We start from the raw sequence: 24,510 nt of genomic DNA on the forward strand, positions 1-24,510 counted from the left end.
CACAGTGTTCCAACTGTGGCCTAACAACTGTTTAGTACAAATTTATCTCTTTGCTCTTGTACTCTATGTCCCTATTTATAAAATACGAGATGCCAATGGCCTTTTTTTATATAGTTTTACCTATCTGCCCTTGCACTTTGAAAAACTCTGGAAAGAACAGACAAATTGCTTGTCATTCAACAGGTAATCTTTGTCACTGATCAAACTCTCCCTCTTCTGTATTTAATCAGCGCTCCCATTGTCGGTGGTACTCTGAATTTTCCTTTCTTGTTCTTTCTAAGTTCCAAGAATTCCATCCGACACCCTCCCCCTCCTCCCCGCACCCTCACTGTGTTGGAATCAGGATCCATTGCACCGTCTTCTACTGAAACTCAACACTGTGGAACTCCTCACCTTCCTTCAATCTTCCCTTCTTCCTTCAATCTTCCCTTCTTCCTTCAATCTTCCCTTCTTCCTTCAATCTTCCCTTCTTCCTTCAATCTTCCCTTCTTCCTTCAATCTTCAGCCTCTACAAACCCAATGGTTCAGTTGGGTTCCCAACGGTGAAGACAAAGAAGCTTCATCCTTAAACCATCCAATAGGAGGATCATGATTTCTCAGATTCCTGAAGAGTTGCCCACTATTTCTTATTGACAATATGGTTTTCATGTTTCTCGTGACTCGATTGTTTTAGTCGATGGTGCAATGAGCTGAATTTCGTTCTTTCTTTTACTTCTCTTTTAAAAGGGGTGCGGGAACAAAGAGACCTGGGGGTGGACGTACACAAATCTTTGAAGGTGGCAGAACAGGTTGAAAAGGCTGTTAAAAAAGCATCCGGGATCCTGGGCTTTATAAACAGCGGCATAGAGTACAAAACTAAGGAAGTTATGCTAAACCTTTACAAAACACTGTTTAGGCCCCAGCTGGAGTATTGTGTCCAATTCTGGAGGGATATCAAGGCCTTAGAGAGGGTACAGAAGAGATTTACTAGAATGGTACGAGGGATGAGGGACTTCAGTTATGTGGATAGACTGGAGAAGCTGGGGTTATTCTCCTTAGAGCAGAGAAGGTCAAGGGGAGAATTGATAGAGGTGTTCAAAATCATGAAGGGTTTTGATAGAGTAAATAAGGAGAAACTGTTTCCAGTGGCAGAAGGGTCGGTAACCAGAGGATACAGATTTAAGATAATTGGCAAAAGAACCAGAGCCGACATGAGGAAAAAATTTTACACAGCGAGTTGTAATGATCTGGAATGCGCTGCCTGAAAGGGCGGTGGAAGCAGATTCAATAATAATTTTCAAAAGGGAATTGGATAAATACTTGAAGGGAAAATTTTTTTACAGGGCTATGGGGAAAGAACAGGGGGAGTGAGACTAATTGGATAGTTCTTTCAAAGAGCCGGCACAGGCACGATGGGCAGAATGGCCTCCTTCCGTGCTGTATGATTCTATGATTCTACCTGCGGAGTGGCGGTGAGGTGCTACGACTGGGGTTTGGTGCTGATATGGGAAATGGGAACCAGCTGGGTGGCTGGCTGGCTGTCGGGAGAGGAGAGGAACTGTTGGCAACATACTGCTGTCAGATGCATGATGAATGAGTATCATTATGCACCTGTTCTCGATTTCCCTCCAGACTGGCTATTAGAGATGATATCATTCATCTTCAATAACCGTCTTTGATGTTTTATATGTGCTCTTTTCTTGAAAAGGAAGGTTGTCATTTGCGTTCACCTTTCAGTTGCCAAAACCCCCTTGGCGAGCTTGTCAGATTCGCCGGTATGAACAGCTTGGGACGTTCCCCTCCTCCGTGTCCTCCTCCCCCCGGACTCATCTCTCTCCCCGCCTGCCCTTCCCCTCAAGGTGCTCGTTCGTGCACTCATTCCCGAGGGTGCCTGCAGACCTCCTGTACCTCAGCCAAGTGGCCAAACCGAGGATGCTCAGCCCAATTCGAGTGCCCCCTAGTGCTGAGATGGCTTGACCCAGTCCAGCCCAGGAATGGGGCCTCGCGTAGCACTACGCTGGGTGGTACTTTCACTGGGCCAGCGGGACACCAGACCCGGAACATTTATGGGATCTTTACACGATGGCAACGCCCATCACTGGCCGGCATTTCTCAGGAGTACAGAGGGGGCCTTCCCTTATTTTTCTGCTTATTGGGGGTACGTTCAAAGTGGGTGCGGGGCAGGGGGGTGGGGGAGAAGTTGGGGGAGAGGGGGGTGCTGTGGATAGATGGAATCGTAGGTCTGATTCCGTGATCCCGCACTCCCAGCGGGGCAACTCCTCCCCCCTCTCGCGGGAAATTAGGGATGGGCAATAAACGCTGGCCTCGCCAGCGGTGCCCACCTCCCGTGAACGAATTAAAAAAAAAGGGCGGCGGGAGATGGAGCCGCTTTTTCCGTCCGTTAATATAATGGGCGATTAATCAGAGGCCGTGGTCCTGGGATTCCCTGCGATACGCTCGGCTCTTATCAGGAGCCCAGGATCATGGGACTAGCCCTTATATCAGAACGCCTGGCACATGGATTGTGGTATTTTATTGGCCGGGCTTGTATCAGGCGCTGACCATAGTTGGAGGCTCAGTATCCGAAGTAAATAAGGTGGTTTTTTTTATTCGTTCATGGGGTGTGGGCGTCGCTGGCGAGGCCGGCATTTATTGCCCATCCCTAATTGCCCTTGAGAAGTTGGTGGTGAGCCGCCTTCTTGAACCGCTGCGGTCCGTGTGTTTATTTATATATGATAAATGAACTCGCATTTAGCGCCTTTCATGGCCTCAGGACGCCCCAAAGCGATTTACAGCCAATGAAGTACTTTTGAAGTGTAGCCACTGTTGTAATGTAAGAAACGCAGCAGCCAATTTGTGCACAGCAAGATCCCACAAACAGCAATGAGATAAATGATCAGATAATCTCTTTTTTTGGGGGTTGGTTGAGGGATAAATATTAGGCCAGGACACTGGAGAGAACTCCTCTGCTCTTCTTAAAAAGAGTGTCCTGGGATCCTTTACGCCCACCTGAGAGGGCAGACAGGGCCTGGGTTTAACATCTCATCTGAAAGACGGCACCTCTGACAGTGCAGCACTCCCTCAGTACTGGCACTGGGAGTGTCGGCCTAGATTATGTGCTCAAGTCTCTGGAGCGGGACTTGAATCCGTGACCTTCTAACTCTGAGGCGATAGCCCGACCCACTGAGCCATGACTGACACCTCATCTTAAAAGGGGAGGATAAATAACAAAAGGCCTGGTCAAGGAAAGCCTGACCTATTATCACAATCCTCGAGGCCCATTCACCCGACTTGTCTCTGAAAGTGTCCAGACCGTTTCGTTTTGCACACCCCTGGGCTGTGGGAAAGGCCTTAACGGGGCCATGTTGTTTTGCTGTTGTACCTCAGCCGACCTCTTTACCCAGAGAGTGGTGAGAATGTGGAACTCGTTACCACATGGAGTAGTTGAGGCGAATAGCGTAGATGCATTTAAGGGGGAGCTAGGTAGAAAGGGATAGAAGGATATGCTGATAGGGTGAGATGAAGTAGGGAGGGAGGAGGCTCGTGTGGAGCATAAACACCGGCAGGGACCAGTTGGGCCGAATGGCCTGTTTCTATACTGTAGACTCGATGTAATTCTGTGTAACTGATTGGTTTCATATCTGTGGAATCTCGAGCCGCCCAGTACCAGGCAGACATTTGCATTGCCTGTGTTAGTTACTCTAATGCCCTCCCCTCGCTTGTTATTTCTGAATCAGAGGAGAATTCAGCCTCCAGCTGGGTCCCTCGTGTCTCATCAAATTACTACCTGCCAGGTTGATGAGGTTCTTAATACAGTAACAGCTCTCACTGGCTTCACTGCAGAACAATATTTAGAATTTACTGGGTTTGAAAACGTGTGGTTACCCTTGTGCCAGCGAGTTAATGAAGGGATGGCTCACACGGACAAGTCGGGTTCGTGCTGAGAATGGCTAGTGTGAGCAATTGGTCTTATATCAGGGGTGGGGGGCACTATCGACACCCCCTCACCCCCTCCCCCCACTCCGCAACATCCCATGCTGTTCACCAACAACATCGGATAACACCCAGCAGGTGGTGGATGGGTTGCCAATCAAGCGGGCTGCTTTGTCCTGGATGGTGTCGAGCTTCTTGAGTGTTGCTGGAGCTGCACTCATCCAGGCAAGTGGAGAGTATTCCATCACACTCCTGACTTGTGCCTTGTAGATGGTGGAAAGGCTTTGGGGAGTCTGGAGGTGAGTCTTGTTCTTGAGTTCTTGAGTGTGTTGGAGCTGTTGGAACGTGGGCAATCACCGCCAAGAGTTCTGCCTGTCAGTGCATCGTTTCCAGGGAGTAGTCATGATGCCCATGACAGGAAGGAATCAGGGGCTTCTCACTTCTGCTAAGGTGAAGGAGAGTCAAATGGTTGGCTCCATGGAGATGGGGTTCACCTGTTCAAAACTGGGTTCAGGTCACAACTACCCAACTCCCAACAAACAGCATCACAAAAAAACACATTGGATAGGGAGAGACATCATCAAGTAGACACTACACCAGGGATGCTATACAATATACCCCAGAGACAGGTGGCAGAATGGACTGTGAGCATAGCCATTGAAAGAAACATACCCAGGCTTAATAAGAAAGCACATGCATTTATATAACACCTTTCATGACCTCAGGACATCCCAAATCGCTTTACAGTCAATTAAGTACTTTTAAAGTGTAGTCAATGCTGTAATGCACAGCAAAGTCCCACAAACAGCAATGAGATAATCTGTGTTTTTTAGTGATGTTGGTTGAGGGATAAATATTGGCCAGGACACTGGGGAGAACTCCCCTGCTCTTCTTCGACTAGTGCCATGGGAGCTCTTACATCCACCTGAGAGAGCAGATGGGGCCTCGGTTTAACGTCTCATCCGAAAGTCAGCACCTCCGACAGTGCAGCACTCCCTCAGTACTGACCCTCCGACAGTGCAGCGCTCCCTCAGTACTGACCCTCCGACAGTGCAGCGCTCCCTCAGTACTGACCCTCCGACAGTGCAGCGCTCCCTCAGTACTGACCCTCCGACAGTGCAGCACTCCCTCAGTACTGCACTGGGAGGGTCAGCCTGGATTATGTGCTCAAGTCTCTGTAGTGGGACTTGAACCCACGACCTTCTGGCGACAGTGTTGCCCACTGAGTCACGGCTCACCTGTAATTCAGCTGACCACTTACCTTGATGTGTGGCAGACCCAGGCGGGTGTGTGTTAGTATGTTCGGCTCTCTCTCTCTCTCTCTACCTCTTTCTGTCTCTCATAAGAACATAAAAAGTAGGATCAGGAGTATGCCATACGGCCCCTCGAGCCTGCTCCCGCACTCAATAAGATCACGGCTAATCTCCGACCTCAAGAAACTTAACTGGACCAACCACATAAATACTGTGGCTACAAGAGCAGGTCAGAGGCTGGGTATTCTGTGGCGAGTGACTCACCTCCTGACTCCCCAAAGCCTTTTCACCATCTACAAGGCACAAGTCAGGAGTGTGATGGAATACTCTCCACTTGCCTGGATGAGTGCAGCTCCAACAACACTCAAAAAGCTCAACACCATCCAGGACAAAGCAGCCCGCTTGATTGGCACCCCATCCACCACCCTAAACATTCACTCCCTTCACCACCGGCGCACAGTGACCGCAGTGTGTACCATCCACAGGATGCACTGCAGCAACTTGCCAAGGCTTCTTCGACAGCACCTCCCAAACCCGCGACCTCTACCACCTAGAAGGACAAGAGCAGCAGGCGCATGGGAACAACACCACCTGCACGTTCCCCTCCAAGTCACACACCATCCCGACTTGGAAATATATCGCCATTCCTTCATCGTCGCTGGGTCAAAACCCTGGAACTCCCTTCCTAACAGCACTGTGGGAGAACCTTCACCACATGGACTGCAGCGGTTCAAGAAGGTGGCTCCCCATCATCTTCTCAAGGGCAATTAGGGATGGGCAATAAATGCTGGCCTCGCCAGCGACGCCCACATCCCGCGAACGAATAAAAAAAAAACTCCACTTTCCTGCCCGATCCCTAATCCTAACCCTCTATCTCCATGAGATGGTGACACTTCCTGAGGTAAGGTTCAGAGTTGATGGGACGCACTGATGTATTTTTCTTTCCTCCACAGGCTTACCCACTCAGCTCTCTCACAAGGAAGCAGCCAACGGTATTGGTGATCTGTGGCCAGGAACAAAATGGAGCCATCGGCCTAGTGTGTGCGAGACACCTTCGTATATTTGTAGGTACCCATGGGGTGGGGGGGTGGGTGGAGGGAGTTTACACCTCCGATCTTGGTTGCTTTAATCGTGGATGGGCGCTGGTATTGTTCTGAGGAGGGGAGATAAAAAAAAACGAGAAATCTTTTTAATGAATAGTACCTTATCGCTGTAATAGTTACCTCAGAATCAGAAAGAAAGACTTGCATTTATATAGCACCTTTCACAACCTCAGGACATCCCAAAGCACTTTACAGCCAATGAAGTACTTCTTGAAGTGTAGTCACTGTTGTAATGTAGGAAAACACGGCAGCCAATTTGTGCACAGCAAGATCCCACAAACAGCAATCTGATAATGACCAGATAATCTGTGTTTTTTAGCGATGTTGGTTGAGGGATAAATATTGGTCAGGACACTGGGGAGAACTCCCCTGCTCTTCTTCAAAATAGGGCTATGAAATATTTTACGTCCACCTGAGAGGGCGGACGGGACCTCGGTATAACGTCTCATCTGAAAATCAGCACCTCTGGCAGTGCAGCACTCCCTCAGTATTGGCACGGAGAGTGTCAGCCTGAGATTATGTGCTCAGGTCTCTGGAGTGGGACTTGAACCCGCAACCTTCTGACCACTGAGCCATGGCTGACACAGGCAGGAACTCTTAAAAAGGATGCTGTTGCCAATGGTAATGCCTGCAATACACATTGCCATGTTCCAATACAGAGCAGGGCGAAGATCACGTGATCAGCTCATCGCATCGCAGATCGCGGCTCGTGTTGCCGATTCGTTATGTTGAAGGTCAGCGATTTACCGCTGATTGCGGGAGACTGGTACTATAAGAAGAACGAACTTCCATTTATATAGCGCCTTTCACCACCTCAGGACGTCCCAAAGCGCTTTACGGCCAATGAAGTACTTTTGTGCCAGCCTCACGGCATCGTTCCGCCCCGCGAACATTTTCCCCGGCAAACTTCTCCATCAGGGAGCGTGGAGGTCCGCCTGGCAAATCCAGTGGCAGCTGGTGAGGCCCACGGGAAAGTCGGTCTTCATCGCTGCCAGGCCAAGGTAAGTCGGGCGGTTTATACTTCCGACCGTAGCCAGTGGTGGCAAGTGAACCAACCGTGACTTGTAACTTCAAAAAATAAAGACTAACGCATATCATAGTCTGTTACAGCACAGAAGGAGGCCATTCGGCCCATCGTGCCTGTGCTGTCTCTTTCAAAGAGCTATCCAGTTAGTCTCATTCCCTTGCCCTTTCCCCGTAGCCCTGCAAATTTTTTTTCCCTTCAAGTATTTATCCAATTCCCTTTTCAAAGTTATTATTGAATCTGCTTCCACTTTCAGGCAGTGCGTTCCAGATCATTACGTCGTGCTGCGTAAAAAAAAAATGTTTCCTCATGTCGCCTCTGCTTCTTTTGCCAATTATCTTAAATCCATGTCCTCTGGTTACCGACCCTTCTGCCAGTGGAAACAGGTTTTCCTTATTTACTCTATCATGATTTTGAACACCTCTATCAAATCTCCCCTTAACCTTCTCTGTTCTAAGGAGAACAATCCCAGCTTCTCCAGTCTCTCCACATAACTGAAATCCCTTATCCCTGGTACCAATCTAGTAAATCTCTTCTGCACCCTCTCGCCTTGACATCCTTCCTAAACTGCGGTGCCCAGAATTGAGCACAATATTCCAGTTGAGGCCTAACCAGTGTTTTATAAAGGTTTAGCATAACTTCCTCGCTTTTGTACTCTATGCCTCTGTTAATGGAGCCCAGGACCCCATATGCTTTTATAACAGCCTTCTCAACTTGTCCTGCCACCTTCAAAGATTTGTGTACATACACCCCCAGGTCTCTCTGTTCCTGTACCCCCTTTAAATTTGTACCATTTAGTTTATATTGCCTCTCCTCGTTCTTCCTACCAAAATGTATCACTTCACGCTTCTCTGCCTTAAATTTTGTTTGCCAAAGTCCACTTGGCAGGAAGTACATACACTGAGGACTTCCTGTAGTTACTTAAAATGGCTGCCGTGAGGCCTAGTTCTCAGACAATCCAAAACACGCCTGATTAATCTTTCGATATGCCGACTAAATTCCCTCTTTAAAGTGACATTATTCAGTAACAGCATTGCACAAAGCGTCTAGCTTGGATGCTTCCATGGTGTAGAGTTTTAAATAATTTATTGCTGAATGCCTGTCAGGTTTCACAGCGAGAGAAGATTCAGAGACTCCAGGCCCCGTCCACGCCCTGCTGCTGAGCGGCAGATGTTGGCTCCTGGCAGAGTCAGGATTCTGAAAACCACCTGAGAATTTTTTCTGTTTCTCATGAAGGGATTCAACCATCAAACTGGATAATTCCACCTTTCAGTTTAATTCTGAAAGTAGGCCGTCATTTTGATGTCGCTGATTGCAACAGCAGGATGGAATAAATCTCCCAGAGGTTGTCATGGATACAAATCTTATTTTAATTTGTTCTCAGGAGGTGGGCGACACTGGCGAGGACGGATTTGTTGCCCCCTCACTAGTTGCCCTCGAGGAGGTGGTGGTTGGACGTCCTTCTTGAACTGTTGCAGTCCGGGTGGTGATTGTCCTCCCACAGTGGTGCTGGAGGGGGGAGTTCTGCAATTTTGACCTGGTAACAATGGAGGAACGGCCGATATACGAACATACGAAATTGACGGGTGGTGGTTAATTAATATTCAGATAATTATGTTTTTAGTTAAATTATGATTTATTCATAATCAATCAGCTGATCCATCAAGCCTGCTCCACACACCATGACGGCCAGAGCATCTTGGCTTAACATTTCCTCCCTCCCATCCCTCCCTCCCCACAGACACGTAATCTCCTGGGAGAGGCAAAAATAGAGAGCAAAGAACGCCAGGGCCAATAAGGGAAAAAGTACTCTGGACAATTCCTCTCCAGCCCCCTCAGGCAATTGAAACCAGTCCAGGAGATCACATGGACCGAGTGTTATCTACCTTCCATATGATGCGATCTCTGCCCCAGGTCAGGAACCGTTGAAGGCAATGCAGAGAATCAGCACCCACAACGCATTTCAGAGGCAGACATGTGTCCAGCTCAAGTCGGTTTGTGATGTGAGAGGGGATCTTGGAAGCGATGATGTTCCCACGACATTGCTGCTCTTGTCCTGCTCCCAGATGGATGTGGCGGTTCCGTGCAGACTCCCGAAATCCGGGCGACATTCCCCACTTGCATCTGACGGCACCTGGAAACCTCTTCGGAAGCTGGACTGTGGGCGTTTCGGACGTCCGAGCTGAAATTATTCTTCAAGAACTGGCCAGAGTGCCTCAAAAAAAAAGCAGTTTTTAATTGGGACCGAGATCGTCCACAGCTGTAAAACCTAACGCAGCAGGAAAGAATGCAGAAAGTATAAAGAAATGAAAATTGTCGGGTTCCCTGTTAAATGCATTTGAAACACCAAACGCCAGGTGGTAAATGGTTTCTTTGAACTGTTGGAAAAGTCACCTGTTGTTTTTTGCTGGATGCAAACCAATCCCTGAGCCCTTGCTGAATGAAGCAGTGAATAGATTCATAGGACCATACACTGCCTGCTTTCTCAGGGACGAGTCAAACACCCATGTTAACTTTTTGCAGTAGACCATTAAACACCCCAAAGGCCTGGTTGTATCGTATTCACTCACTGAAGGCTGTTTCATTATCCCAAACAGGGCACATAGACTGAGCAATAGATATCCTTGGTCAATTACGTTTACATACATCTTTGAGCAAAATGGTTGAGTTTTGGAAGTGTGATGTGGGATTGTGGTTTAACGCCAATTGTTTAAGAAAGGACATAATTGAGGCGGTTCAGAGAAGGTTCACTCGATGAGGGGGTTATCTTATGAGGAAAGGTTGGACAAGTCGGGCCTGTATACACTGGAGTTTAGAAGAATGAGGGGTGATCTTATTGAAACATGTAAGATCCTGAGGGGACTAGAAGGGGTAGATGCTGAGAGGATGTTTCCCCTTGTGGGAGAGACTAGAACTAAGGGCCACAGTTTAAAAATAAGGGGTCTCCCATTTAATACGGAAATGAGGAGAAATGTTTTCTCTCAGAGGGTCGTGAGTCTGTGGAACTCCCTTCCCCAGAGAGCGGTGGAGGCAGGGTCATTGAATATTTTTATGGCTGAGTTAGATAGATTCCTGATTAACAAGGGAGTCAAAGGTCATAGTAGGTAGATGGGAAAGTAGGGTTGAGGTCACAATCAGATCAGCCATGATCTTATCAAATGGCAGAGCAGGCTCGAGGGGCCGAATGGCCTACTCCTGCTCTTAATTCGTATGTTCGTATGTCAATATTCAATTATAGCATCGTTTAATAAATTGTATCTCTTAATAAACAGCATCTCTTAATAACTAGTGCCGCTTACTAGTCAATGCCTCTTAATAACTTACATCTCTTAATAAGTAGTACTTCTTAATAACTTGCGACTTTTAGTAACTAGCAGCTCCTAATACATAGCAACTCTTAATAACTAGCACCTCTTAGTAGTTAGCACCTCCTAGTAACTAGTCTCTCTTAATAACCAACATCTCAGAAGTAAGTGAGAATAAAATGATCTCTGTTATAAAGAAAAATATTTTGTAATCATTTTAGAAATGTTCTGACAGAAACAGACAGCCTGTTCCAAAAACTAGTGAGGAGACAACCCTCCAAGTGGCTCAGTTGGTTGCATCTTATCTCTGAGCTAGAAGATTGTGGATTCAAACCCTCAATCCAGGTCTTGAGCTGCACTGTTGGATGTGCCGTCCTTCAGATGGGACGTTAAACCGAGGCCCCCGTCTGCCCTCTCAGGTGGACGTATTGGAAGAAGAGCAGGGGAGTTATCCCCCAGTGTCCTGGCCAACATTCCTCACTCAAACAACATCACTGAATACACTCAATTAACTGGTCATTCATCTCATTGCTGTTTGTAGGTTCTTGGTTTTGCCAAAAATGGCTGCCGTGTTCCCATCCATGACAACAGTCGCTTTGTTTCAAAGTAACTCCCTTTCTGAAGCGCCATGAAACATTTCTGGGGGGTGTGATGAGACGTTGTTTAAATAGAAGTCTTCCTACAACAGATCTGTTCACCACGTGGTGCCTTGTGTAGATAGGATCCCACCTCACCTCAGGAGAGTGTCCTGAGCTCCATTAATTCAGTTCCTTGTGATCCTTGCTGCTGAAGTTGGGCCTTTTTTTGGTTGTTACTCTGCGCTTGATCTAAATTCATTCACTCCAATTAACAGTGGGGGGGTAATTCTTCAAAGCCTCTCGTTGTAGCAGGGGAAGGTGGGGGGAGAGGGCGGGGAGGGGAGGGTTGGTTGACAGGATGGGAATTCTCCCTCTGATGCTGCATTATAAGTGAAATTGAAACCCGCTGTGACTTCTTGTTTTAATAACTCGCACATATTCCAGAGGAGATGAAGTCTGGAATTCTCCCCCAGGCAGTGAATGCTAAACACAGATCTGCAAACTCATCCGTAGAACAAAAGCATATAGCTGCAAACTCGTAGCTCAAGAACAGGTGACATTTCATAAGAAGAGAGCAAAAGAACATAAGAAATAGGAGCAGGACTAGGCCATACTCGAGCCTGCTCCGTCATACAATAAGATCATGGCTGATCTTCTATCTCAACTCCACTTTCCCACCTGATCCCCATATCCCTTGATTCCCAAGAAAACCATTCAGCCCCTTTTTAATAGGTCTGAACCCCACTGACCCACTTTTGTAGCTCAGGTCCTTTGACCCACACTCCCCATTGGCACTGTGGGATCACAGAATCACTTCACGTATCCCTCGCTCCCGTCCCTCTCCATTTAATGTCTCTTGACCCCATTTGTCACTGTCTGCTTCCATGTCCTTCCCTGGTAATTTATTCTACAACTTGATTGTTTTTTGTATCTTCCCTTCGAGAACAGTGTGAAGTAGTGGGAGGACTCGCAGGCTGATTAACAGTCTGACAGGCCGTGACCTGAATACTCCTTCCTTGGCTGTAACCATCTTTACACCGGCCGATAGGGTGGTTAATCCTGCACGGGGTGGGGGTTCTGAATTGGAAGAATAAAGGGGAAAGTTTGAAGAATATGTTTTCACACAGAGGGTTGTTAGAACAGGTTCACCATAAGGGACTATTGAGGCGGAGATGGGAACATTATTTAAAGGGGAATTGGATAAGTATTTGAAAAGGAGAAATATATAAGGTTCTGGGAAAGGGCAGGGAGATGGGATTAAAGTAGATAATTCCACCTATAGATTTAGCACTGGTACAGATATGATGCTTGGCCTCCTTCTGTGCTGGAAATTCTATGATTCAACAATAATAACTTGTATTTATATGGCGCTTATAACATCCCAAGGTGCTTCACAGGAGCGATTATCAGACAAAATTTGACTTCGAGCCACACAAAGAGATTATTAGGACAGGTGAGCAAAAGTTTGATCACAGAGGTAGGTTTTAAGGAGTGACTTAAAGAAGGAGAGAGAGGTAGCGAGGTGGAGAGGTTTAGGGAGAGAATTCCAGAGCTTAGGACCTAGGCAGCTGAAGGCACGGCCGCCAATGATGGGGTGAAGAAAATCGGGGATGCACAAGAGGCCGGAATTGGAGGAGCGCAGAGATCTCGGAGGGTTGTAGGGCTGGAGGAGGTTACAGAGATAGGGAGGGGCGAGGCCGTGGAGGGATTTGAACAGGAGAATGAGAATTTTAAAATGGAGGCGTTGCCAGACTTTTTGATGAAAGGCAGAACAACATGCTGATAAACTTTGCTTTGGTTTTCTCACAGGAATACGAGCCGACCATCTTTTACCCAAAACGTTCCTGCAAATCCCTCTTCTTGGACTTCACTGTTCAGTGTGAGAAGATGGATATTCCATTTCTGTCCTATCTTCCAACTGAGGTAATAAAGATGGAGGTTGTCACTTCCTCTATCGGCTTTAAGACGGTGGAGGGGACGGGAGAGAATACAACCAAATCCTTTATAGAAGTCTGTCTTCTGGAGTTTAAGGAACCCAGGATTGCTGCTATCAACGATGGTTCTTTCAACTTATTGGGGTAGAAATTGGACCTAATGGTGCCCATTTTACCCCCTAATAGGTTTTACGGGTGTAAAGCAGGCATTTTATGGGTGTGAAATGGGCGTTTTCCAGGTGTAAAGTGGGCACAACAAGGCCCAATTTAAGGAACCAATGTCCTGAGCCCCAAGTAAGCCTGAAAAAAATTCGACTCGAAATAAGGTTTCGGAAAAAGACATCCCTGGCGGCCGCCTAAAACAGGCATTAGAACAAACATTAAAACAAACACCTATGTAAATGAGAGGGCCTAAGGTCTATTTTAGGTCCCCTCACAGCAATTAGGCGGTGATGGGCGGGTTTGAGCTGGGTTTCCTCCCACTCCCTCCCCCACTCAGGAGTCTTCAGCAACCACCAACGAAAGATAAGATTTTTATCAAATAACATTGTAAGAGCCCTTTCTGTGGTGCCAGGAGGAGCAGTCCTGTCCAACGTTAGGGCAGCAGAGTTTTTGGAGGAGCTGAAGTTTACAAGCAAGGGCTCGGTTTGTCTGATTTGCTGCAGGCGCTTTCACCAAGCGCGAAGCTGCGTCCGTCATTAATGCTGCGTTCTTCCTGTCCGCAGGTCCAGTTGATCAACGACGCCTATAACCTGATCGTAGACTCCATGCAGGGGCTGTCCGATGAGGCGGGGCTGAAGGAGCAGTACTGCAACATCCTGACAACTCTGAAACAAGTGAAAATTCCCATTATCAGCGTTGATGTCCCATCAGGTGAAAAAAAAAAGATGAAACACTTACTGACTCAGAATTATAGAATCATAGAGCCTCACAGCACAGAAGGAGGCCATACAGCCCATCGTACCTGTACCGGCTCTTTGAAAGAACTATCCAATTAGTCCCACTCCCCACTGCCCTTTCCCCATAGGTCTGCAAATTTTTCTTCTTCAAGTATTTATCCAATTTCCTTTTGAAAGTTATCATTAAATCTGTTTCCCTTTCAGGCAGCGTATTCCAGATCATAACAACTCGCTGCGTAAAAAAATTCTCCTCATCTCCCCTCTGGTTCTTTTGCCAATGACCTTAAATCTGTGTCCTCTGGTTACCGACCCTTCTGAGAGTGGAAACAGTTTCTCCTTATTTACTCTATCAAAACCCTTCATGATTTTGAACACCTCTATCAAATCTCCCCTTAACCTTCTCTGCTCTAAGGAGAACAACCCCAGCCTCTCCAGTCTCTCCACATAACTGTAGTCCCTCATCCCTGGCACCATTCTAGTAAATCTCCTCTGCACCCTCTCCAAGGCCTTGACATCCTTCCTAAAGTGGGGTGCCCAGAATTGGACACAATACTCCAGATGAGGCCTCTTCCAAATTTTCTCCCCCTCCTCTAGCTGAAGGTGCGGCATGCCCGGATACGGTCACTCGGATCTCCTTAGAACCTCACCCAAGTGGCCATTGATCGTGTGTGATTGTCGACAGACTCACTGGACGATGGGGGTGGGGTGGGGGTGATTGGGGTTGGGGGGAGGAAGGAGTGGTTGAGCAAGATCATCCAAAGGTGCAGCTTCCCTGGACAGGAGTCGGGAGAGGGAACTTGCCTGATCACCTTGCCCTCTCCTTGTAGCCCCTGCCCCCTCCCCAGGCCAATTATAGAGTCCCTCCAACCCCTTACCCCTGCTTCTTTTTTTGTTTAAGGCTGTATATAGTGACACCACTATTCTCAGCCAGGATGGAGGTCATTGACTAATTCCCTCGTCAATCACACCTGGAGACCAAACCTCTGTAAGTGACTGGGATTGATTTTGTGCACATAATTTGTATGATGGAACTATCCTCCTCTCACGATATATTGCTGGAGAAATCACCCTGCTTTTATCGGGAGACTTTGCTGTAGTTTTGGTCATGAGTTCTGTTTGCTGTAGTTCGTGGAGACTCTTTTTAAATAGAATCATAGAATCGTTACAGTACTGAAGGAGGCAATTTGGCCCATCGACCAATCCAGTTAGTCCCATTCCCCCGATCTTACCCCGTAGCCCTGCAAATTTTTTCCCTTCAAATATTTATCCAATTCCTTTTTGAAAGACCGTTTGAATCTGCATCCATCACCCTTTCAGGCAATGCATTCCAGATCATAATTACTTATTGTGTAATAGACTCTGTTTGCTGTTTAAATAGACAGTTCGCTGTAATGCTCTGTTTGAATAGGGCTCTGTTTGCTGGGTAAATAAACTTTGTTTGCTGTTAAATAGACAGTTTGCTGTGAGTCCCACTGTAAGTTCTGCCCCGCCTCCAACTCATTGGCTGACACAGTGGTGTCAATACTCACTTTGTTTTTTTAATTCATTCCTGAGATACGGGCGTCGCTGGCGAGGCCGGCATTTATTGCCCATCCCTAGTCGCCCTTGAGAAGGCAGTGGTGAACCGCTGCAGTCCGTGTGGTGACGGTTCTCCCACAGTGCCGTTAGGAAGGGAGTTCCAGGATTTTGACCCAGCGACGATGTAGGTCAAGCAGAGATGAGCAAAGGACAAGTTCTGAAGCTGGGCCTTTCAGCTCTGTACATCTGAATCCGCACCCATGAGGACGGCCTCAACCGGGATCTTGGGTTCATGTCACGCTACACGTAACCCCACCAGCAGAAAAAAGAGTTATCTGTTTTTAATACAACTGGACATTCTCTCTCTCTCTGCCTTTCGGGTCTCTCTCTCTTTGTCTGTGTAATTTGACCCATTGTGTATTCAGTATACTGGGACCTACTGTTTTCCGTGGCTAACCTGTCTGAACACCAACGACACCTTTGATTGGTGCGATGGTGTCCCAGCCTAATATAAGATATGCGATTTGAGAACCTCTCATTCACTCACTCACCTGACGAAGGAGATAATCTCCGAAAGCTTGTGATTTTCAAATAAAACTGTTGGACTATAACCTGGTGTTGTAAGATTCCTTACATTTGTCCACCCCAGTCCATCACCGGCATCTCCACATCATCTGAATCCACAGCAGGGGGCTGAAGTTTGGAATCGGACATGGTCTGGCTTTAATGGCATGTTATCATTATTTTTTAACAGGGTGGGATGCAGAGAAAGGAAAAGACGACGGCATCAATCCAGAGGTTCTCATTTCCCTGGTGGCGCCAAAGAAATGCGCCACGCACTTTTCAGGAAAGTCCCATTTTCTCGCCGGTCGCTACTTGCCGTATGATCTTCAGAAGAAGTACGCCCTGAATCTCCCAGACTACCCGGGAACTGAGAGTATAGTGCAACTTTAAGAAGAGATTGTTTTAAGACGATGGGTTCAAACGACGAGAGGAACTGACTTGAAGAAAGCTGAACTGAAGCAAGCTGGGGTAAAACGTGGTGACGATTCCTGCAGGAGGAACTGCATTCTCCATAAACTCTGGAGCCAACTCAACCAGTCCCTTAAAAGAAGACCCCACCCCCCCAACCCTGGAAAATGCATCTCCTCGTTAAAAAAGGATTCGGACTGCGTTCTACATCAGCAGTTCAGTTTTGTTTAGTTTATCCGGTTGGGATTGTGGCTTTTTGTGTTGAGAGCTGTGACGTTTTTTCTTTATTTCATCAAAGCTACTCTGCTGTAGAGAATGATCTTTACGCAGCTTCAGGGGCGATGTAACGATGACCAGGCCCAATTTAGATGTATTTTTGCAATCTTTTTAAACCATTTCAGTCAGCTGTTGCCGATGCTTGTGTCACAGGGGACCAGGACATTTCACATCCGCGCGTACCATTAAATAATCCGAGCAAATTCCCTGCTCAGGGTAAGTTGATGGATGTTCATTTTAGGAGATGGAGGTGGGAGGGAGTCTTCAGCTGACTGGGAGGGTTCCTACTTTGACCTGCGTCTGTGCTGGGCTAACAGATTTCAGCTGGGGTAACGCTAAGGGACGTTGTAATTGGTTCTCGATGACCTTTGGGATCCCAAGGTGGGTTGGGGAGGGTGGAATCAGTTGCGGGTCCCTGCTTCTGATTCCTAATCAGTGACCAACCCTGCTGGAAAGTGCAGACGCCTAAGGACATCAGGTGAGGACTGGATTAGCCTTGACTGTGGTGCACCCCATGGTTGAGCAACCTGCCCCCCCTCCCTGTCTATGCTAGCACATGGAGAACGGCCGGTTGGGGCAGGTACCGTCGGGTTTACGGAACTCTGTACGGAAACATTGATACAGGAGAGGGTGGGAGAAAAGGAAGGAGTTGGGGAGACGAGGAAAAGAATGCTTAGCTCAGGACGATCGATGTCTCCCCGAGGCAGCGTAGAGAAGCTTCTCTTCGTGTTAAAGTGACCCTAAATGCTGTAGTAGTAATTTTTGAAGTGTGTTGTGTGTGAGTCTTGGTGAATGGGCTGTTTGTTCCGATGGTGAAGGGCCGAGGGGCAAAGGGAGGGGAAAGGGAGGGAAGTTCTATTGAGGTTACACATCAGAAAGGTGCGGTTGGGATAATCGTTCCCGCAATAATTCTGCAGCATAATCCCCGAGCGACATGAAAACGAGAAACTCTGGGAAAATGGAGGCAACCAGGCTTTTTGTACAATGGGTTCAGAACTCCAGATGCAATTACAAAATTGAGCATTATTAGAGATTAGAAGAAGCAGCCATAAAATCTAGAGAATGCTGTACAGTTTAGATCACTCTACCTCAAAACGGGGTACAGGTGGATTAGAAAGAGTTCAGGAAAAAGTGATCTGGGTGATTTCAGGCCTCACGGGTCTAAGTCAAGACGTAAGATCAGGGCAACTGAATATATTGTCATTGGAGAGATTAGTGAAAGGTATGGATAAGGTGGGAGGTTATCAGATTGTTTGGTTTACACAGTAAGCTCAGAACTTGAGAACAAGATTACAAAACTACTAGATAGGGTAGGTAGGGAGGATCTATTTCCTGGTGTGGGGGGGAGTCCAGAACAAGAGGGCATAACCTTAAAATTAGAGCCAGGCCGTTCAGGGGTGATGTCAGGAAACATTTCTTCACACAAAGGGGAGTGGAAATCTGGAACTCTCTCCCCCAAAAAGCTGTGGATGCTGGGGGACAATTGGAAATTTCAAAACTGAGATTGATGGATTTTTATTGGGAAGGGTATTTAGGGATACGGTACCAAGGCAGGTAGATGGAGTTAAGGTACAGATCAGCCACGATTTAAGTGAATGACGGAACAGGCTCGAGAGGGTGAAATCCCTACTCCTGCTCATGTTCCTAACTAACACATCTTGAGCCAGGTTGGAGATCAAAATTATTTTTTTCTCCCACAGCACAGTAGACGAGTGGAATGAACTACCAGTCAATTGATTAAAAGGAAGTGGAGAAAGGGGATTGAAGCTATCAATAGATCTGTTTGATCCAGACGGTGGTCATGAAGAGAATATGGTGACCTTGGGTGGGTTGTTGGGGGGGTGGGGGGAGAAGGAAGAAAATCCATTATTGAGATAGTATTGCATGTGGAAGGAGTGTACTTGATGGGCTGAATGGCCTTTGCTCATTCCAAGTTTTCTTGTGAGATGCACAACAGGTCTGTCAGCACCTGAAAAAAAGAACAAATGGGTCATTATTTCAGACGAAGTCCCCTTGTCAGAAATATCAGCGACCTGTTTCCCCTTCTGATGCTGACTGACCGGCCAACTATTTCCAGCACTTTCTGTTCCCATTTAAGATCTCCATCGTTTATGTTTTTTATTTTTATTTTGTGAGCAGCAGGGCCTCGTTATATTTAGAATATATGCCCTTTTGTTATGCAAATTTAATATATCGTTAGAAGACCTCCCTTGGCATTGCTCACGAGGAGTTAAGACCAAGTGTAGTCTTCAGGTGAAGTAGGCTTAGAGGGTGGGGGATAAATGGACCGGGGTGTGTAGACATGATTCAGTCCCCCTTTTAAAGTAATACGTTCTGACCTTATTTATAGATTTCCATTATAAAGTCCTATGTTTCTCATTTATAACGCCACCTGCCTATGTAAACATGTCACACTGTAATTACGCCCTCCCACCAGTGGTGGTGCTGCAATGCCTCCACTCAGGGGACTGTGCGATTACAGCTAACAAGTTTACACGGGCGGTTCCATTATAAATGTGAACGTAGGAATTTATAATGGGAAAAAGTTGACAGAAAGTGTGTGCAAGTGTAGGATTTTTAACATATTACCGATATATATAGATAGATTATAATATATATGGATATTTGTATCGTTTGTTTGCACTATCTACGCTACGTTTTTGAACATTGGGTAGAGTTTGTTTGCTGATCATACCCATGAGCTGTAAGACATGGTCGGAGCCAAGGTCCAACCTCCCACTGTTATCGCTGTTATTACTTAGTGTGTCATTCATATTTGAACCATTACCACACTTAGCGTGTGCTACCTTCATATTGCACCAGTGACAGACCTGTACACACCAGGACTTCACCCTCGTGTCACACAGCTTGAGATGCTTTCTCCGGATACAACAAGTTTGGAAGAACGGAATCTGTAACTGTACAGCTGGGTGTTTGTGTGAACACGGTGTGTAAATTTCACACATACTATGTCACACTTTACGGAAATCCTTGTGACAATACATGGATCCCACTGGGCAAGTAGAAAGAAGGGAGAGAGTTAGCAGAGCTAATTAGGCTGTTCTCGAAAAAATTCATTGCGTTATCTTGCCTCAGATTTCAGAGTACTCTATCTTGCAGTATCCTGGGAGTGTTTGATGGCACAGTGTGGAGGGAGCTTTACTCTGTATCTAACCCGTGCTGTACCTGCCCTGAGAGTGTTTGATGGCACAGTGTGGAGGGAGCTTTACTCTGTATCTAACCCGTGCTGTACCTGCCCTGGGAATGTTTGATGGGACAGTGTGGAGGGAGCTTTACTCTGTATCTAACCCGTACTGTGTGTGACGTGAGAGTGTTTGATTGCGACACTGGTGCAAAAGGTAGAATAAATGAGCCATTCTCGAACGTTGAGATCGCCTAACTTGACGAATATATAAAAAAAGAAATAAGTTCCTAAAATAAAATTCTTGGTTGGTCGGGCTCTGACTGTATATCTATCGATCTTCCATTCAGCAATAAACATGCCCAGAAGTTCCCGTTGCCAATGACATCGGACGAATGCTTAACATGCTCAGCCTGTCATGCGTGTTACGTCTCCCCGCTGTTATCATCAACAGTAACTCCTGCTCTCTAGGGTGTATAAAGTGTTGTGGTGTTCTGTTACTCTCGAACATTAGGCATTGCTGTATAATCTGCCCAGCTCCGAGGCAAACACATTACTGAGTCATAAGACAAATGCATTTTATTGTTGTTCCTTCTTGGAGTGTTGCTGAATCAATTTGATACTTGTAATAAATAGATGTTATGTTCATGGTTTATGATGTGTCGGTGATGCTGTATGTGGGAGGAGGGAAGGGAATTTATTTGTGTCACATCAATGGAATAAATAGAAACACGTGGTGCTTCTCAACTAAACTAAACTTGAGCCCATCCAAAACTCTGCTGTCCCATATCGTAACTCGCAACCAAGTCCCGTTCACCCATCACCCCCTGTGCTCGCTGACCTACATTGGCTCCCGGTCCGGCAATGCCTCGATTTTAAAATTGTCAACCTTGTTTTCAAATCCCTCCGTGGCCTCGTCCCTCCCTATCTCTGTAACCTCCTCCAGCCCTACAACCCTCCGAGATCTCTGCGCTCCTCCAATTCTGGCCTCCTGTGCATCCCCATTCCCTTCGCCCCACCGTTGGCGGCCATGCCTTCAGCCACCTAGGTCTTAAGATCTGGAATTCCCTCCCTAAACCTCCCCACCTCGCTCTTCTCCTTAAGACGCCCCTTAAAACCTACCTCTTTGACCAAGCTTTTGGTCACCTGTCCTAATATTTCCTTATGTGGCTCGGTTTCAAATTTTTGATTGATAATCGCCCCCTGTGAAGCGCCTTGGGACGTTTTATTACGTTGAAGGCGCGATGTAAAGGGAAGTTGTTGATATTGTTTGTTGTTGTTTCCCCGATTTGTCCGCCGGGGGTTACAGCAGACGATCGGGAAACCTCCCCAGGGGGAAACTCAACCCCTTGGTCTCCCCGCAGATTCCAGCAGCTTCTAATTGGATAATGATCAGCAGTGACAACCCTGATTACCCCCCCACCCCACCCCTTCCCCCCCCCCCCCCCCAGGCCCAGGGACTCTGTGTCCGTGCCTTCAGCCACCTAGGTCTTAAGATCTGGAGTGCCCCTGGGGGATTGAATCCGGACTCTGGGTCCATAATCCTCAATCCGACACCGGGCAGGACATTTAACAGCTGAACCATTGAGGGAGCGGTGAAGATTTTTTGGCTGCTGTCCATCAAATGAAGGAATATTTTCGATTCCCATGGACAGAAGCTTCCTGCCCTTTGATGGTGATTTACAGAAATACACTACACACAACACCAGCGGCCCATTTGAAAAATGTTAAGTCAATATACAAACACTTTTATTTCAAATAAAGTTGAACATCAAGGCGTAGCAGCGAGCCTGCTCGACATTCCGAGTGTTTTCCATTTGGTTCTGCTTCTTGGAATCTCGCAGGACCATCTGAAACACCTCGGAGGATTTACTAAACAGCCAAAGGAACCCAGATGGTTTGACGAAAGCTTTGATGTAGGGGCTTGATATCAGCTTCAGAAAGAACTGTGCTCGTGGTGAGTCCCATCGTCTGATGCATCAGATTGTCATTGTGTTCTGTTTGATTGATTCATCCCTCACTGAGCCTCCTCCACTACATAGGCTCATAGCAACATAGCAACAGGAGTAGGCCATTCAGCCCCTCCAGCCCGTTTCATCATTCAATCAGATCATGGCTGAACAGGAACGTAACCAGATAAAAATTGACACGAGCCAAAGAAGGATCTATTAGGACAGGTGACCAAAGCTTGGTCAAAAGGGTAGGTTTTAAGCAGAGTCTTAAAGGAGGAGAGAGAGAGGCGGAGAGGTTTAGGGAGGGAATTCCAGACCTTAGGGTCTAGACAGTTGAAGGCACGGCCACCAATGGTGGGGCAAAGTGAGCGAGGGATGCGCAAGAGGCAGGAGTTGGAGGAATGCAGAGTTCTCAGAGGGTTGTAGGGCTGGAGGAGGTTACTGTGACACTACCTTCTCAGGGCAATTAGTGATGGACAATAAATGTGGCCTTACCAGCACAGCCCACATCTTGAGAACAATTTTCTTTTAAAATTCAGAAGTACTTCATTGGCTGTGAAACGCTTTGGGACATCCTAAGGACGTGAAAGGTGCTATATAAATGCAAGTTCTTTCTTTTCCTCATGATAAATCCCCACAGAATGAAGCCGTTGTGTTTTTTTGGGGGTTGAATTTCTGCAGGAATTCTCCTGATCATCCTCCATAACTTGGGTGGAAGATCTGTGGAAAACCTGAGGGTAAACTCAATCTCTTGGTCTTTACAATGTGACATAAACCTGTTAAGTTCTACCGTCGTCTCAAGGCAGTGACCTTGCAGTTTGATATTTTCCATTCCTCATGTCACACGTTCACAAACAGATATGATGAGGAAGTCCCCTTGCAGCTCATCCATCCAGACGCACCCTCCCCATCACTTCCCCCCATCACTGCATCCGACATTTTCTTGAATAATTAACATCAGCAACAACATACCTGAGGTACGGCTCACATCTCAAAGTACTTTCCAATGAGAAGGGAAAAACACAGTGCACACTGAGCAGAAGGAAAAATGGAGAGGGGACAGAAAGTTGGGGACAGAAAGTGCACGGCCAAAGAGAAGACCTTTGAGGAGGTTTTTCAAAGTAGATAACTGTGTTACTCCTGGTCACCATGCAATAAATGTATCGTAACATTAAAGTCAAGGATGAAAATTGGCCATTCATTCCATGGAAACCCATCCCGTATACCCTAACCTTTCTATTGAGGGGTGTCCCTCTCGTGCCCTAACTCCTCTTTCAAAGCTCATTCCCTCTAGTACCCTAAACTTTCTATTGAAGTCAGTCCCTCTAGTACCCTAACTTCCATCAAAGCTCATTCCTCTAGTATCCTAACTCCTACTGAAGCCCATCCATCTAATACTTTTAACATAGCAAAATGTCCCTAAGCACGTCACAGAGGCGTAATCAAATAAAATGGATCCCGAGCCAACTCTCCCATCGAAGCTCATCCCTCGAATAGAAAAGAGTAGGAGAAAAGATCAGGTAAATCAGGAAGTAGTGATAAGCTGACACTGATTTGGCCCTGAGCTGAGCTTCCGACCCCATATCCTTTCTATCACCGAGACCGCCTACTTCCACCTCTGTATCGCCCGTTTCCATCCATGTCTCACCTCATCCGTGCCTTTACTACCTCTAGACACGACTATTCCAATGCTCTCCTGGCCGGCCTCCCATCTTCCACCCTCCATAAACTTCAGCTCATCCAAAACTCTGCTGCCCCGTATCCTAACTCGCACCAAGTCTCGTTCACCCATCACCCCCTGTGCTCGCTGACCTACATTGGCTCCCGGTCCGGCAACGCCTCGATTTTAAAACTCTCATCCTTCTGTTCAAATCCCTCCATGGCATCGCCCCTCCCTATCTCTGTAACCTCCTCCAGCCCTACAACCCTCGAGATCTCTGAGCTCCTCCAATTCTGGCCTCTTGCGCATCCCCGATTTCCATCGCTCCACCATTGGCGGCCGTGCCTTTAGCTGCCTAGGCCCTAAGCTCTAGAATTCCCTCCCTAAACCTCTCTGCCTCTCTCTCCTCCTTTAAGATGCTCCTTAAAACCTACCTCTTTGAACAACATTAGGTCACCTGTCCTAATATCTCCTTATGTGGTTCAGTGTCAAATCTTGTTTGATAATCGTTCCTGTGAAGCACCTTGGGACGTTTTACTACGTTAAAGGTGCTATATAAATGCAAGTTTTTGTTGTTCTTGTTTTAAAAGGCTGTTGTAGATTGTAGGAAGAAGGGAAAACTGAGGGATGGGAGGAGCTCCACAGTTCTGAGGTCTTGGGAAAGAATTACTTAAAGTAGGAGAAGGTGCGATGAGTTCAACACAGAGAGCAGGATGTGTGTGAGGGATAACGTATATGAAACTTAGGAGGAGCAAGAGAGGAAAAGTCAGAGGAGTACTGACTGCAGTTTAATCAATAGTTAGAGATAGGAAGGTTGCAATGGAGCAAAAGGGTGATAAAAGGGCCTTCTATCAGAAATATCATTACAGATGGAGTGAATAAGAACAACAACTTCTAGAAATAAAGGGAATTAGGGGTTACGGGGAGCGGGCAGGAAATTGGACATGAATTTAGATTTGAGGTTAGGATGAGATCAGCCATG

General features: G+C 46.8%; 2 protein-coding genes across 2 annotated transcripts in view; both read left to right on the forward strand.

Annotated features, from left to right (window-relative positions):
- The window catches only part of yjefn3 (YjeF N-terminal domain containing 3), an 87,329-nt gene extending 70,665 nt beyond the window's left edge, over nucleotides 1-16,664 (forward strand). Inside the window, exons 3-6 of the mRNA XM_067968637.1 lie at nucleotides 6,119-6,229; nucleotides 12,985-13,098; nucleotides 13,835-13,982; nucleotides 16,281-16,664. Coding sequence (XP_067824738.1) covers nucleotides 6,119-6,229; nucleotides 12,985-13,098; nucleotides 13,835-13,982; nucleotides 16,281-16,480 — 573 coding nt within the window. The 3' untranslated portion in view covers nucleotides 16,481-16,664. The remainder of the gene's footprint in view (nucleotides 1-6,118; nucleotides 6,230-12,984; nucleotides 13,099-13,834; nucleotides 13,983-16,280) is intronic.
- Nucleotides 16,665-16,866: 202 nt separating this feature from the next.
- Nucleotides 16,867-24,510, forward strand: part of cilp2 (cartilage intermediate layer protein 2) — a 51,945-nt gene continuing 44,301 nt past the window's right edge. The window contains exons 1-2 of the mRNA XM_067968638.1: nucleotides 16,867-16,990; nucleotides 22,550-22,605. Of these exons, the coding sequence (XP_067824739.1) occupies nucleotides 16,867-16,990; nucleotides 22,550-22,605 (180 nt within the window). The remainder of the gene's footprint in view (nucleotides 16,991-22,549; nucleotides 22,606-24,510) is intronic.

This window comes from Heptranchias perlo, chromosome 29 (genome assembly GCF_035084215.1).
Source record: "Heptranchias perlo isolate sHepPer1 chromosome 29, sHepPer1.hap1, whole genome shotgun sequence".
NCBI lineage: Eukaryota > Metazoa > Chordata > Chondrichthyes > Hexanchiformes > Hexanchidae > Heptranchias > Heptranchias perlo.